Genomic DNA, 17,192 nt, shown 5'->3' on the forward strand with positions numbered 1-17,192 from the left:
AAAGATACCAAAATAATGTAACAAGTAGCAAGGATTATATTTTCCAGGCAGATTTCATGGAAACTCTTTATAAAGCTCGCCTTAGTATTCAGACTTTTACTTGCTTTTCTTGTATCTACAGGCATATAGTGCTAAACTGACAAAATGAAAGATTTCAATTTAGGAAGATTTAATCCAACATTTTACTTTAAATATATATACATTTATAATTTATAATTTTATATATTTATATTATATAAATATATATAATTTTATATATATAAAATATTTTATATTGTGTAATATAGCTAATATTTCATAGTATATATATAAAATATATATTTATTATAAGGTAGTCTAGTAGATATAAACACCTCAAAAATATCATTTACTTTTTTTTCAATTTTTTATTTTCTAGTTAGTTAACATATAGTGTGATAGTGATTTCAGGAATAGAATTTAGTGATTCATCACTTACATATAACACCCAGTGTTCATCATAACAAGTGCCCTCCTTAATGCCCATCACCCATTTAGCCAATCCCCCACCCACCTCCCTCCAGCAACCATCAATTTGTTCTCTATCTTTACAAATCTCATGGTTTGAAACTTGGCTGACGAAGTCTGTAGAACATGCAACTCGTGATCTTGGGGTTGTGAGTTCGAACCCCATGTTGGGTGTAGAGAGAATTTAAAAATAAAATATTCTAAAAAAAAAGAGTCTCATGATTTGTTTCCCTTTCTCCTTCATTTTTCCTTTCCATATGTTCATCTGTTCTATTTCTTAAATTCCATATATGAGTGAAATTATATGGTACTTGTATTTCTCTGAATTAATTATTTTGCTTAGCATAATACATTCTAGCCATATTCATGTCATTGCAAATAGCAAGATTTCATTCATTTTGATGGCTGAGTAATATTCCATTATATATATAACACATCTGCTCTATCCATTCATCACTCAATGGACATTGGGGCCCTTTCCACAGTTTGGCTACTGTTGATAATACTGCTTTAACATTGGGGTGCCTGTACCCCTTTGAATTTGTATTTTTGTATCCTTTGGATAAACACCTAGTAGTGCAATTGCTGGGTCATAGGGTAGTTCTATTTGTAACTTTTTGAAGAACTTTCATACTTTCCAGAGTGGCTGTACCAGTTTGCATTCCCACCAACAGTGTAAGAGGGCTCCCTGTTCTTGGCATCCTTGCCAAAATCTGTTGTTTCCTGTGTTGTTAATTTTGGCCATTCTCAATGGTGTGAGGTGGTAACTTACTATGGTTTTGATTTTGATTTCCCTGATGATGAGTGATGTCGAGCATCTCTTCATGTGTCTGCCAGCCATCTGTACGTCTTCACTGGAAAAATGTCTGTTCATGTCTTCTACCCATTTTTTAACTGGATTACTTGTTTTTTGGGTGTTGAGTTTGGTAAGTTCTTTATAGATTTTGGATACCAACCCTTTATCAAATTTGTCATTTGCAACTATCTTTTCCCATTCTGTAGGCTGCCTTTTAGTTTTGTTGACTGTTTCTTTCATTGTGCAGAAGGTTTTTTATCTTGATGAAGTCCCAATTGTTCATTTTTCCTTTCATTTTCCTTGCCTCTGGGATTGTGTGTAGTAAGAAGTTGCTGTGGCCGTGGTCAAAGAGGTTGCTGCCTGTGATCTCCTCTAGGATTTTGATGGGTTCCTAACACACATTTAGGTCTTTCACCCATTTCAAATTTATTTTTGTGTATGGTATAAGATAGTGGTCCAGTTTCATTCTTCTTCATATTGCTGTCCAGTTTTCCCAACAGTATTTGTTGAAGAGACTGTCTTTTTTCCACTGGATATTCATTCCTGCTTTGTTGAAGATTACTTGACCATATAGCTGTGAGTTTATTTCTGGGTTTTCTGCACTGTTCCATCGATCCATGTGTCTGTTTTTGTGCCAATACCATACTGTCTTGATGACTACAGTTTTGTAATATAGCTTGAAGTCCAGAATCGTGATGCCTCCAGGTTTGCTTTTCTTTTCCAGGAATGCTTTGACTATTTGGAGTCTTTTGTGGTCCCATACAAATATTAGGATTGTTTGCTAAAGCTCTGTGAAAAATGCTGTTGATATTTTGATAGGGATTGCTTTGAGTGTGTAGATTGCTTTAGGTAGCATAGACATTTTAACAATGTTTGTTCTTCCAACCCATAAGCATGGAATCCTTTTCCATTTCTTTGTGTCCTCTTCAATTTCTTTTTTAAGTTTTCTATAGTTTTCAGATTACACATCTTTTACTTGTTTGGTTAGATTTATTCCTAGGGATTTTATGGTTTTTGGTGCAACTCTAAATGGGATCAATTCCTTGATTTCTTTTTTCTTTTTTTTGCTTCTTCGTTATTGGTGTATAAAAATGCAAGAAATTTCTGTACATCGATTTTATATCCTGCAACTTTGCTGAATGCATACATTAGTTCTCATAATTTTTGGGTGGAGTCTTTCAGGTTTTCTACACAGAGTATCATGTTGTCTGCAATGTATGAACGTTTGACTTCTTCCTTGCTGGTTTGGATACCTTTCATTTCATTTTGTTGTCTGATTGTTGAGGCTAGGACTTCTAGTACTATGTTAAAGAGTAATAGTGAGAGTGGACACCTCTGTCTTGTTCCTGACTGTAGATGAAAAACTCTATTTTTCCCCATCGAGAATGATATTAGCTGTGGGGCTTTTGTATATGGCCTTTATGATGTTGAGGTATGTTCCATGTATCCCTACTTTCTTAAGGGTTTTTATTAAGAATGGACACTGTATGTTGTTAAATGCTTTCTCTGCTTCTATTAAGAAGATCATATGGTTCTTATCCTTTTATTAATTTGACGTATCACATTGATTGATTTTTGAATATTGAACCACCCCTCCAGTCCAGTCCAGGAAGAAATCCCACTTGATTGTGGTATATAATAATTTTAACGTGGGACGCCTGGTTGGCTCAGTCGTTAAGCGGCTGCCTTCAGCTCAGGTCATGATTCCAGGGTCCTGGGATCGAGTCCCACATTGGGCTCCCTGCTCCGCGGGAAGCCTGCTTCTCCCTCTCCCACTCCCGCTGCTTATGTTCCTGCTCTCGCTATCTCTGTCTCTCTCAAATAAATAAATAAAATCTTTAAAAAAAATAATTTTAACGTAATTTGAATTCAATTCACTAATATTTTATTGAGAATTTTTGCATCCATATTCTTCAGGGATGTTGGCCTGTAATTCTCCTTTTCAGTGGGGTCTTTGTCTGGTTTTGGAATCAAGGTCATGCTGGCCTCTTAGAAGAAGTTTGGAATTTTCCTTCCCTATAAATATTTTGGAACACTTTGAGAAGAATAGGTATTGACTCTTTTTTAATTGTCTGGAAGAATTCTCTTGGGGAGCCTGATATCTGGCCCTGGACTTCTGTTTGTTGGGAGATTTTTGATTACTGTTTTAATTTCTTTGCTGGTTATAGGTCTGTTCAAATTTTCTACTTCTTCCTGTTTCACTGTTGGTAGTTTGTATGTTTTCAGGTATTTATGCATTTCTTCCATATTTCCCAAATTGTTGGCATATAATTTCTCATAATATTCTCTTATAATTGCTTGTATTTCTGTGGTGTTGGTTGTGATCTGTCCTTTTTCATTTGTGATTTCATTTATTTAGGTCCTTTCTCTTTCTCTTTTCTTTTTGGTAAGGCTGGCTAAGGATTTATCAATTTTATTAATTCTTTCAAAGAACCAGCTCTTAGTTTTGTTGATCTGTTCCACTGTTTTGTTTTTTTTTTTTTCTGTATCATTTATTTTTGCTCTAATCTTTATTATTTCCCTTCTGCTGGCTTTAGGCTTTATTTGTTGTTCCTTTTCTAGTTCCTTTAGGTGTAAGGTTAGGTTGTGTATTTGAGACTTTTCTAGCTTCTTGAGGTAAGCCTGTATTGATATATACCTCCCTCTTAGGATCTCCTTTTATGCATCCCAAAGGTTTTGGACCATGGTGTTTTCATTTTCATTTGCTTCCATGTATTTATATTATTATTATTATTTCTTCTTTAATATCCTAGTTAACACATTCATTCTTTGTTAGAATGCCCTTTGACTTCCATGTATTTATGGTCTTTCCAAATTTTTTCTTATGGTTGACTTCAACTTTCATAGCATTGTGGTCTGAAAATACGCATGATATTATTTTGATCTTTTTGTAATTGTTGAGGGTTGATTTGTGGCCCAGTATGTGATCATTCTGGGGAATGATCCATGTGCACTTGAAAAGAATTTGTTTTCTGCTGCTTTAGGATAAAGTGTTTTAAATATATCTGTTAGTTCATCTGGTCTAGTTTGTCATTCAAATCCATTGTTTCCTTGTTGATTTTCTGCTTAGATGGTCTGTTCATTGCTGTGAGTGGGGTGTTAAAGTCCCCTACTACTATTGCACTATTGTAAATGAGTTTCCTTATGTTTATTTTAATTGATTTATATATATTTGTGTGCTCCCAAATTGGGGGCATAACTATTTACAATTGTTAGATCTTCTTGATGGATAGATCCCTTAATTTTGATATAGTACCCTTCTTCATCTTTTGTTACAGACTTTGTTTTAAAATCTAGTTTGTCTGATATAAGTATGGCTACTCCATCTTTCTTTTGATGGCCTTTAGCATGTTAGATGGTTTTCTATCCCCTCACTTTCAAGCTGCAGATATATTTAGGTCTGAAATGAGTCTCTTGTAGGCAGTATATAGATGGGTCCTGTGTGTGTGTGTGTGTGTGTGTGTGTGTGCATGCATGTGTGTGTTTTATCCATTCTGTTACCATATGTCTTTTGATTGGAACATTTAGTCTACTTACATTCAGAGTGATTATCGATATATATGAATTTAGTACCATTGTATTACCTGTAAATTTGGTGCTTCTGGTGATGTTCTCTGTTACTTTCAAGTCTTTGTTGCTTTTGGTCTTCTTTCCCACTCAGAATGTCCCCTTTAATATTTCTTGGAGGACTGGTTTAGTGGTCACAAATTCCTTTAGTTTTTGTTTGTCTGGAAAACTCTTTATCTCTCCTCTATTCTGAATGACAGCCTTGTTGGGTAAAGTATTCTTGATTGCATTTTTTTTCCCATTCAGCACATTTAATATATTATGCCACTGTCTTCTGGCCTGCCACGTGTCTGTGGAAAGATCTGCTGTTATCCTTATTTATCCTCCCTTGTAGGATAAGGACTTTTTTTCCCTGCTGCTTTCAGGATGCTTTCCTTGTCTTTGTACTTTGTGAATTTGACTAGGCTATGTCTTGGTGTGTGCTTGCTTTTGTTGAATGTGATATGAATTCTTTGTGCCTCTTGGGTTTTGATGTCTGTTTCCTTTCCCAGATTCAAGAAGTTTTCAGCTATAATTTGTTCAAATAAACCTTGTGCTCTTTTTTTTCCCTCTTCTTCTGGGATTCCTATGATATGAATATTATTACATTTTAATATGTTGCTGAGTTCCCAAGTCTACCTTCATGGTCCATTACCTTTCTTTCCCTCTTCCTTTCAGTTTCATTATTTTACATAATTTTATCTTCTATATCACTGATTTGCTCCTCTACTTTGTCCATCCTCATTGTGTTTGCATCCAGTCAGCTTTGCATCTCAGTTATAGCATTTTTAATTTCAGCCTGACTAGGTTTTAGTTCTTTTATCTCTGCAGGAAGGGATTCTTTAGCATGTTCTAAGCTGTTCTGAAGCCCAGCTAGTGTCCTTATGATTGTTATTTTAAATTCTGGTTCCAGCATCTTACTTATATGTTTTTTCTAAGTCCCTGGTCATTACTTCTTACCATTCTTTTTTTGGGGATGAATTCCTCCATCTTGTCATTTTGTATGAATCACTGTGTGTGTGTGTGTGTGTGTGTGTGTGTGTATGTTAGAAAAGCCTGTTATATTCCTGCTTCTGAGAGTAATGGCTATATTTAGAAGAGGTCCTATACTGTCCTGGGCCTGCTGCTTGATGAAGTGTTTCAGAGCGTGCACTCTGCTTTTGTGTTTTGGTTACTCCTTCCCTCAGGTCAATCTTCTGCACAGTTTCTCCTTGCCTGCAGTGGGGAGTGTTTGGACCTTTTCCACTGTCTGGCAAATTTTACCTAGGTGTCTTTTGGTCTGCTTGTTAAAAGAAGCTTGATCCTGGGGCCCTTGGGTGGCTCAGTCATTTAATTGTCTGCCTTCAGCTCAGGTCATGATCCCTGGGTCCTGGGATCAAGCCCCACATTGGGTTCTCTGCTCAGCGGGGAGCCTGCTTCTCCCTCTCCCTCTGCCTGCCGCTCCTCCTGCTTGTGCTCTTTCTCTCTGTTAAATAAATAAATAAATACATAAATAACTAACTAAATAAATAAAATCTTTAAAAAACATTTTGAAAAAAGAAGCTTGATCTTATTTCCCCTAGAGCTGAAGCTTTGCAGCACTCTACCATCCATAGATTTGGTGTGTGCAAGGGGTTTGTGCTGGTCTTCTGGGGAAGGGTCCTGCTGTGTCGATTTCTCAGGTTGACTTGCTCTAGTGGAGATATACCTGCAGGGCACAGGGTGGGTGGTTTGTGTAAGTGGCTCTAGCCTCCACTGGGGGCTCTGTGTTGCTCACTGAAGTTGGTTGGTGCTGATGGGGGAGATGCAATGTCTTGTTCTCTCAGTCTCATAGTGGGGAGTTCACTCCTGCCCCTCTTCATGAAACCCTCAGAGAAGAACAAACTATCTCCCCTCTAGTGTCCTTAGCTTCCATCAGATCCCTACCTTCACCCTGTGTCCAAGCTCACTGTCTTCTAGGCAGCACAGTATCCCTGTGTTTTATCTCAGGTCCATGGCTTCAAAACTCCAAATTTTAAGGACCTGCATGACACGGACTCACAATGATCCTCTAGGAGAAGGTCTCACCACACTGTGTCTGGTGCTGGTCTGTCCCAGAAAAGCAGTCACATGACCATGCAGGGGTTCAGAATTTATGGTACATTGCAGCAAAAAATGCTGGCACCAAGATTTGCTGCTATTAGTAGGTGTCTCTGTTCCTATGGTAGTGAGCAGGGCAGTACATGGGCTCCTGCCAGCTCTTTTGTCCCCAGAGAGACCATGCCACCACTCCCAAATGCACTCCAAGACGGGGAACTGTTCCTCCTTGTGGGACCCAGAGGATCCTCAGATGACATTGTCTGCTCCTGGGCCTCAGCCCTCCTTCCCCCTTAGCAGGTGTACTGCTAAGCCCACCAGGCACAACCTTGGCAATGGTGTAGACTTCTAAAACTTCAGACTTTGAGCTCTGTTGGGTTATAAACTTGCAGTAAGTAGTCAGCCACTCTCTTTTTCCCAGTCAATGGTTTTGGGAAAGAGTTTTTCTTGAGCAATCCCCTGTATGCTTTCACTTTCTCTCTCTCTTTTTTACTCTTCTCTCTGTGATTAGGACTCCCTCTTCTCTGCAGCACCCACAATTATTTTCTCCCCCAAATGAACTCTGCACAGCTCCTACCTTTCACAATGTGACCATTTTTCTACCCCTAGATATGCAGTTTGTTCTGTCAGTCCTCAGATGGATTTCTTGAGTGTTCAGAATAATTTGATATTTATCTAGCTGTGTTTGAGGGATGAAGCAACCTTATGGTCCCCTACTCCTCCACCATCTTAACTCTGAAGCCAAAAATGTCATTTACTTTGGACAGATTCTGTTTTTGACATTGTTAACTTATTTGATAGTAAAAAAAAATCCAGTGTAGTAAACATCGTGTCGTATTGGTTTTAGGTGTACAATGTATCAATTCAACAATTTCATATATTTCTCAATGCTCATCAAGATACGTGTGAAAGATGCTTTTTAACACTATAATTCATAGGTCTGTATATATAGTATGTAGATCCTTATATTTTGAAACTATTTATATAGAACAGAAAATATGTTTTGATTTTTCAAAATTTCATAGTAGCAATATTATGAGATTTATTTCTCATATGAGAAAACACACCAATGAAAGTATAATTCCAAAGATATTATAGTATCTTATTTCATCTTGTGAAAATTTGGATTGAATGGAAAATAGATTATTTATTTATTTATTTATTTATTTTTTAAAGATTTTATTTATTTATTTGAGAGAGAGAATGAGATAGAGAGAGAGCATGAGAGGGGGGAGGGTCAGAGAGCGAAGCAGGCTCCCCGCTGAGCAGGGAGCCCGATGCGGGACTCGATCCCGGGACTCCAGGATCATGACCTGAGCTGAAGGCAGTGGCTTAACCAACTGAGCCACCCAGGTGCCCTGGAAAATAGATTATTAAAGACAAACTATAGAATGCTTCACCGGAAGGGAACCTGGGTGGCCCAGTCAGTTAACTGTCTACCTTCAGCTCAGGCCATGATCCCAGGGCCCTGGGATTGAGCCTGGCATCTGGCTCCCTGCTCAGCGGGAAGTCTGCTTCTCCTTCTCCCTCTGCAGCTCCCCTGGTTTCTGCTCTCTCTCTCTTTCTGTCTCTCAAATAAATAAATAAATAAAAACTTTAAAAAAATGTTTCATTGGAGACAAGGTAAACTTGAAGGATGAAAAGTGGGTTGACATTGTTTTCAATAATCCACAGTCATTATTTTTTTTATTTTTTTTTAAAGATTTTATTTATTTATTTGACAGAGACACAGCGAGAGGGGGAACACAAGCAGGGGGAGTGGGAGAGGGAGAAGCAGGCTTCCCGCAGAGCAGGGAGCCTGATGTGGGGCTCGATCCCAGGACCTTGGGATCATGACCTGAGCCGAAGGCAGACGCTTAATGACTGAGCCACCCAGGCGTCCCTCCACAGTCATTATTCTGAGCATGTAATAAAACTATAATATTGTATTAAACAACTGAATTAAATGTTAATTTCTTTCTCTTGTTGCATTTCCATGTCATGAATAGCAATGTTTTCAAAAATTATAAGGGAGGTATTTATAAGACTATGAACTGCTGGAAGAATGATTCACTTTTCATGTTGGTAGTATTATGTCTCACACTCCCATTTATAATATCAAAATAATTCACCATGATTAATGTTAGGATAGTGAGCCAACAACAGCAATAGTGATTTGCCACTTATTATTTGTTATTATCATTTAAGAACATTGCAATTTAGTACTATTACTTTTCTCACAATTTAAATGAACTGAAATATAATTTTTGGATGAGTAAGTATAAAAAAAGTCCACATAGAATTTTGCAAGTAGCATCATCAGCATTTAATAAAGCTCAGGAAAAGATATTGACAATTTTTTTTTTTTCGCATTTTCCAGAATCTATTACAAGGCATCCTGTTTTCTGTAGAGTGCCCCATGGCCTATTTTTGTAGACAAAACAACAGAATAGGTCTTTGTGCTATTCTAGTGTGTGTAACAAAATTTAGAATCCTAAAAAGGAAATTTAGAAATTGCATTCAAATTATTTTCTTTCTGTTATTTTTTCTTTTCTCCTTTCACACCTTCTAAAACATGTATTATTCATCTAAAATTACTATTATACCATTTAGATACTCTAGGAACACATAAATTATGTTTCTAAAAGGACTGAATTTATTTTAAAGCATTGCATCAAGTTTGACTCTCAGTAAACAAAGCCGTGTTCATTATATGTTGATTTTGGCAAAGAGCACAGACTTGCATATATCAAATGATATGATAAAGTAATTTTAATTAAAACTTTTTTTAAGTTTTAGTGTGGCATTAAAGTACAATATGTATATCTTCTGGGTAAGGAATTTAGGCCATAATGTTTCTTGTTTTCTTAGAAGTTTTCATAATTAAAATTTTAAAAATGGACCCTTTTATCTGATACTTGTGCTATTCACTCGAATAGAAGCATAGAAAAGATTCTCTCTGCTTAGATTAATGAAGTCACACAATATATGATTAAACTGAAACGAACATATCAAATATCTAAGAGGTAGTGACATTCATGATCACAAGTTGTATTAAAAGGGGGAACTGCTAAGATTTTTTTAGCAAAGACCCTACAAAAACCAGTCTTGGGCACTGAGTGCTGACCTATCTTATAGCAGTTAGTTAAAAGTCTGAGCTCTTTGCAAAAGGATGCCATTTTAAACTTACATGCTAGCCTACATTCATAACATATATATGCATGTTTCACTGGGGCAAGCAACTTAGAAACATGATTGCATCATAGCTGTGTAGTTAAGCAAGGAAGTTGTCAACTGAATGCATCTACTTTTTGTAGGAGGTCATCTGTTCTGATCACTGAAATGTATAATGAAAGGCTACATTTAGAAGCCTAGAAAACCTGTGGTTTACTACATAGAAGTTTCAATTACAAAATAATGGGAATGTTATAATTACCATAAGAAATTACAGTGTCTAACATATCATAATCTTTACCTGCAGCTACTTTTTAATCACAATAACATCACATCAAAAGGGTACATATTTTTGTTAATTAAAATTAATGAGGCAATTTAGGAACAAGAGACAGATTCTTTCTTTCACTCTGTGTTTTAAATTCTTCAACATAAAGCTACAGATATACTTAAGTTGTGATAATAATACCAAAAAAGGGACAGATCTTTGCTTTCTAAAATCACTGAAGTACATAAAATGCCTTGGAAGATAAAAATACTATTCCATGACATCTAAAAATTTTATGTGCACCTCCCATTCTCCTCATTGTAATATTCATACTTTAATTATGTATTCATTTTGATTGTTTGCATGTGAAAAACCAACTAGTCTATTATTTCAACATTAAGCTGATTTCTCTTGAAACCAAGATAATTTTAAAAACAATAGAGACTCCTTTTTCGGGATGCTTAAGGCAGAATGCTTAAGGTTCATGCTTGCTGCTTTGCCTGAGCTTCTGCTTCCTGAAATGAAAAACAAACAAAACAGATATATTTATATATCATGAAGTGGACATCTATGTACATTTTGGATAAATTATATTAGTTCAAATTATTAAGAATATTCAAAAGCAAGGGTGCCTGGGTGGCTCAGTCTGTTGAGCATCCGACTCTTGACTTCCACTCAGGTCATAGTCTCAGGGTCCTGGGATCTAGTAAATCCTGTGGCTGGCTCTGCGCTCAGGGGGGAGACAGCTTCTCTCCCTCTCTCTCCCTTTTCCTCTGCCCCTCCCACCACTCATGTGTTCTCTGTCTCTCTTTAACATAAATAAATCTTTAAAAAAAGAATATTCAAAGACCTGGCAGGCCAAAAAGGACTGGCATGATATATTCAGAGCACTAAATGAGAAAAATATGCAGCCAAGAATACTATATCCAGCTAGGCTGTCATTGAAAATAGAAGGAGAGATAAAAAGCTTCCAGGACAAACAAAAACTAAAGGAATTTGCAAACATGAAACAAGCCCTACAAGAAATATTGAAAGGGGTCCTCTAAGCAAAGAGCGAGCCAAAAGCAACCTAGATCAGAAAGGAACACAGACAATATACAGTAACAGTCACCTTACAGGCAATACAATGACACTAAATTCATATCTTTCAATAGCTACCCTGAATGTAAATGGGTTAAATGCCCCAATCAAAAGACACAGGCTATCAGATTGGATAAAAAAACAAGACCCATCGATATGCTGTCTGTAAGAGACTCATTTTAGACCCAAAGACACCCCCAGATTTAAAGTGAAGGGGTGGAAAACCATTTACCATGCTAATGGACACCAAAAGAAACCTGGGGTGGCAATCCTTATATCAGACAAATTAGATTTTAAACCAAAGACTGTAATAAGAGATGAGGAAGGACACTATATCTACTTAAAGGGTCTATCCAACAAGAAGATCTAACAATTGTAAATATCTATGCCCCTAACATGGGAGCAGCCAATTATATAAGGCAATTAATAACAAAAGCAAAGAAACACATCGACAACAATACAATAATAATGGGGGACTTTAACACCGCCCCTCACTGAAATGGACAGATCATCTAAGCAAAAGATCAACAAGGAAATAAAGACTTTATTTTTTTTTTTATTTTTTTTATTATTATTTTTTTTTTCACAAACCCTTGTGTCGAGGGCTGACTTTCAATAGATCGCAGCGAGGGAGCTGCTCTGCTACGTACGAAACCCCGAACCAGAAGCAGGTCGTCTACGAATGGTTTAGCACCAGGTTCCCCACGAACGTGCGTTGCGTGACGGGCGAGGGGGCGGCCCCCTTTCCGGCCGCGCCCCATTTCCTGGGACGAGGGGCTCTCCACACCGGACCCCGGTCCCGACGCACGGCGGGGCACGCCACGCCACGCGGGGCGCACGCGGCGGCCCGCCGGCGGGGACGGCGGGGGACCGGCTATCCGAGGCCAACCGAGGCTCCGCGGCGCTGCCGTATCGTTCCGCCTGGGCGGGATTCTGACTTAGAGGCGTTCAGTCATAATCCCACAGATGGTAGCTTCGCCCCATTGGCTCCTCAGCCAAGCACATACACCAAATGGATATAAAGACTTTAAATGACACACTGGACCAAATGGACTTCACAGATCTATTCAGAACATTCCATCCCAAAGCAACAGAATACACATTCTTCTCTAGTGCCCATGGAACATTCTCTAGAATAGATCACATCCTAGGTCACAAATCAGGTCTCAACCAGTACCAAAAGATTGGGATCATTCCCTGCATATTTTTGGACCACAATGCTTTGAAACTAGAACTCAATCACAGGAGGAAAGTCAGAAAGAACTCAAATACATGGAAGCTAAAGAGCATCCTACTAAAGAATGAATGGGTCAACCAGGAAATTAAAGAAGAATTAAAAAATTTCATGGAAACAAATGAAAATGAAAACAAAACTGTTCAAAATCTTTGGGATACAGCAAAGGCAGTCCTAAGAGGAAAGTATATAGCAATACAAGCCTTTCTCAAGAAACAAGAAAGGTCTCAAATACACAACCTAACCCTACACCTAAAGGAGCTGGAGAAAGAACAGCAAATAAAGCCTAAACCCAGCAGGAAAAGAGAAATAATAAAGATCAGAGCAGAAACCAATGAAATAGAAACCAAAAGAACAGTAGAACAGATCAATGAAACTAGGAGCTGGTTCTTTGAAAGAATTAACAAGATTGATAAACCCCTAGCCAGACTTATCAAAAAGAAAAGAGAAATGACTCAAATAAACAAAATCATGAATGAAAGAGGAGAGATCACAACCAACACCAAAGAAATACAAAGAATTAAAAGAACATATTATGAGCAAATACATGCTAGCAAATTAGATAATCTGGAAGAAATGGATGCATTTCTAGAGATGTATCAGCTACCAAAACTGAACCAGGAAGAAATAGAAAACCTGGACAGACTTATAACCACTGAGGAAATTGAAGTAGTAATCAAAAATCTCCCAACAAAAAAAGCCCAGGGCCAGATGGCTTCCCAGGGGAATTCTACCAAATATTTAAAGAATTAATACCTATTCTTCTGAAACTGTTCCAAAAAATAGAAATGGAGGGAAAACTTCCAAACTCGTTTTATGAGGCCACCATTACCTTGATCCCCAAACCAGACAAAGACCCCATCCCAAAGGAGAATTACAGACCAATATCCTTGATGAACATGGATGCAAAAGTTCTCACCAAAATACTAGCCAATAGGATCCAACAGTACATTAAAAGGATTATTCACCATGACCAAGTGGGATTTATCCCTGGGCTGCAAGGTTGGTTCAACATCCACAAATCAATCAATGTGATACAATACATTAATGAAAGAAAGAGCAAGAACCATATCATCCTCTCAATAGATGCAGAAAAAGCATTTGACAAACTACAGCATCCTTTCTTGATCAAAACTCTTCAGAGTATAGGGATAGAGGGTACATACGTCAATATCATAAAAGCCATCTATGAAAAACCCAGAGCGAATATCATTCTCAATGGGGAAAAACTGAGAGCTTTCCCCCTAAGGTCAGGAACACGGCAGGGATGTCCACTATCACCACTGCTATTCAAAACAGTATTAGAAGTCCTAGCCACAGCTATCAGACAACAAAAAGAAATCAAAGGCATCCAAATCGGCAAAGAAGAAGTCAAACTCTCACTCTTTGCAGATGATATGATACTTTATGTGGAAAACCCAAAAGACTCCACCCCAAAACTGCTAGAACTCATACAGCAATTCAGTAAAGTGGCAGGATATAAAATCAATGCACAGAAATCAGTGGCATTCCTATACACCAACAACAAGACAGAAGAAAGAGCATTTAAGGAGTTGATCCGATTTACAATTGCACCCAAAACCATAAGATACCTAGGAATAAATCTAACCAAAGAGGCAAAGGATCTGTACTCAGAAAACTATAAAATACTCATGAAAGAAATTGAGGAAGACACCAAGAAATGGAAAAATGTTCCATGCTCATGGATTGGAAGAACAAATATTGTGAAGATGTCAATGCTACCTAGAGCAATCTACACATTCAATGCAATCCCCATCAAAATACCATCCACTTTTTTCAAAGAAATGGAACAAATAATCCTAAAATTTGTATGGAACCAGAAAAGACCTCGAATAGCCAGAAGAATGTTGAAAAAGAAAAGCAAAGCTGGTGGCATCACAATTCCGGACTTCAAGCTCTATTACAAAGCTGTAATCATCAAGACAGTATGGTACTGGCACAAAATCAGACACATAGATCAATGGAACAGAATAGAGAGCCCAGAAATGGACCCTCAACTCTATGGTCAACTAATCTTCGACAAAGCAGGAAAGAATGTCCAATGGAAAAAAGACAGTCTCTTTAACAAATGGTGTTGGGAAAATTGGACAGCCACATGCAGAAGAATGAAACTGGACCATTTCCTTACACCACACACAAAAATAGACTCAAAATGGTTGAAAGACCTAAATGTGAGACAGGAGTCCATTAAAATCCTAAAGGAGAACACAGGCAGCAACCTCTTCGACCTCAGCCACAGCAACTTCTTCCTAGAAACATCGCCAAAGGCAAGGGCAAAAATGAACTATTGGAACCTCATCAAGATAAAATCTTTTGCACAGAAAAGGAAACAGTTAACAAAACCAAAAGACAACAGACAGAATTGGAGAAGATATTTGCAAATGACATATCAGATAAAGGGCTAGTATCCAAAATCTATAAAGAACTTATCAAACTCAACACCCAAAGAACAAATGATCCAATCAAGAAATGGGCAGAAGACATGAACAGACATTTTTCCAAAGAAGACATCCAAATGGCCAAGAGACACATGAAAAAGTGCTCAACATCGCTTGGCATCAGGGAATTCCAAATCAAAACCTCAATGAGATATCACCTCACACCAGTCAGAATGGCTAAAATTAACAAGTCAGGAAACGACAGATGTTGGCAGGGATGCGGAAAAAGGGGAACCCTCCTACACTGTTGGTGGTAATGCAAGCTGGTGCAGCCACTCTGGAAAACAGTATGGAGATTCTTCAAAAAGTTGAAAATAGAGCTACCATACGATCTAGCAATTGCACTACTTGGTATTTACCCCAAAGATACAAATGTAGGGATCCGAAGGGGTATGTGCACCCTGATGTTTATAGCAGCAATGTCCACAATAGCCAAACTATGGAAAGAGCCCAGATGTCCATTGACAGATGAATGGATAAAGAAGATGTGGTATATATATATACAATGCAATATATGCAGCCATTCAAAGGTATGAAATCTTGCCATTTGCAATGACGTGGGTGGAACTGGAGAGTGTTATGCTGAGCGAAATAAGTCAATCAGAGAAAGACATGTATCATATGACCTCACTGATATGAGGAATTCTTAATCTCAGGAAACAAACTGAGGGTTGCTGGAGTGGTGGGGGATGGGTGGGATGGGGCGGCTGGGTGATAGACATTCAGGAGCGTATGTGCTATGGTGAGTGCTGTGAATTGTGCAAGACTGTTGAATCACAGATCTGTACCTCTGAAACAAATGATACATTATATGTTAAAAAAAAAAAGAAGAAGAAGAAGATAGCAGGAAGGGAAGAATGAAGGGGGGGAATATGAGGGGGAGATGAACCAGGAGAGACGATGGACTCTGAAAAACAAACTGAGGGTTCTAGAGGGGAGGGGGGTGGGAGGATGGGTTAGCCTGGTGATGGGTATTAAAGAGGGCACGTTCTGCATGGAGCACTGTGTGTTGTACGTGAATAATGAATCATGGAACACTGCATCAAAAACTAATGATGTAATGTATGGTGATATAACATAATAATAAAAAAATAAAAAAATTTGTAATAAAATAAAAAATGACTTAAAGAAAAAAAAAGAAAATTCTGATATTATAACCAATCCCTGTGAAAAATAAACCATCAGTGCTTTCTCACTATATAAGGCTGCTTTATAACTATAGACTCCTGAGCCTCATTCTATGCTTCAGTTTGAGTGCTCCCAGTTTGCAAACTGTCTTTTTGGTGTATGCACAATAAACTTTGACTGATTAAAAAAAAAAAAAAAGGAATATTCAAAAACAAACAAACAAAATGGCTCCCAGAGAAGACTGTTTAAAAATTCTTAATAGAAAAACTATAAAGTGTACCTGGGTGGCTCAGTCAGTTAAGGTCTGCCTTAGGTTTGGGTTATGGTCCCAGGGTCCTGTGATTGAGCCCCGCATCGGGTTCCCTGCTCAGTGGGGAGTCTACTTCTCTCTCTCACTCTCCCTCTGTGTTTATGCCCCCTCTCTCTCTCTCTAGCTCTCACTCTCTCTCAAATAAATAAATAAAATCTTAAAAAAAGAAAAAACTATAAAGTAGAAACTTATGTTTAGAAGCAGATATAATAAAAGGCTGCTTAATCATTACTAATTGTTTGAAAGAATTCCATAAAAGCAAGAGATTTACAAGTATATTTCATATTTTATTTAAAAGTAAATGATTTCCTTTCTGTGTGATTTTTCACCAAAATTGAGTGTTCAAAAATATTGTCACCTAAAGTTAATTGTTTTGTTTAATTAAATTTGAAATTACTTGGAAAATGTACTATTTGTTAAAATATCATTGCTTTTAAATTTTACAACGTTAGGCAGGAAAAGAGATCAAGGTGTTTTTCTTCTCCTCTGGGCAATGAGTATCTCTAGCATAGGAACTCTGACCTATTGATGTTCTCTGGCACCTACCAAACATAGTACTTGACATAAAATACACTTCAAGGAAAGTTTGCGGAACTAAAGATGGGTGGTAAAAGTGAGTTTGGTGAAAGAAATTTCAGCGTTAGATTGTAGAATTCATGTATATTAGACAATATCAT

The 17,192-nt window shown here is 37.6% G+C and overlaps 1 protein-coding gene across 1 annotated transcript in view; it reads right to left on the minus strand.

Annotated features, from left to right (window-relative positions):
• Nucleotides 1–9,164: 9,164 nt before the first annotated feature.
• Nucleotides 9,165–17,192, minus strand: part of LOC118523887 (adapter SH3BGRL) — an 84,545-nt gene continuing 76,517 nt past the window's right edge. Inside the window, exon 4 of the mRNA XM_078065093.1 lies at nt 9,165–10,819. Within this exon, the coding sequence (XP_077921219.1) occupies nt 10,787–10,819 (33 nt within the window). The 3' untranslated portion in view covers nt 9,165–10,786. The remainder of the gene's footprint in view (nt 10,820–17,192) is intronic.

This window comes from Halichoerus grypus, chromosome X (assembly GCF_964656455.1).
Source record: "Halichoerus grypus chromosome X, mHalGry1.hap1.1, whole genome shotgun sequence".
Lineage (NCBI taxonomy): Eukaryota > Metazoa > Chordata > Mammalia > Carnivora > Phocidae > Halichoerus > Halichoerus grypus.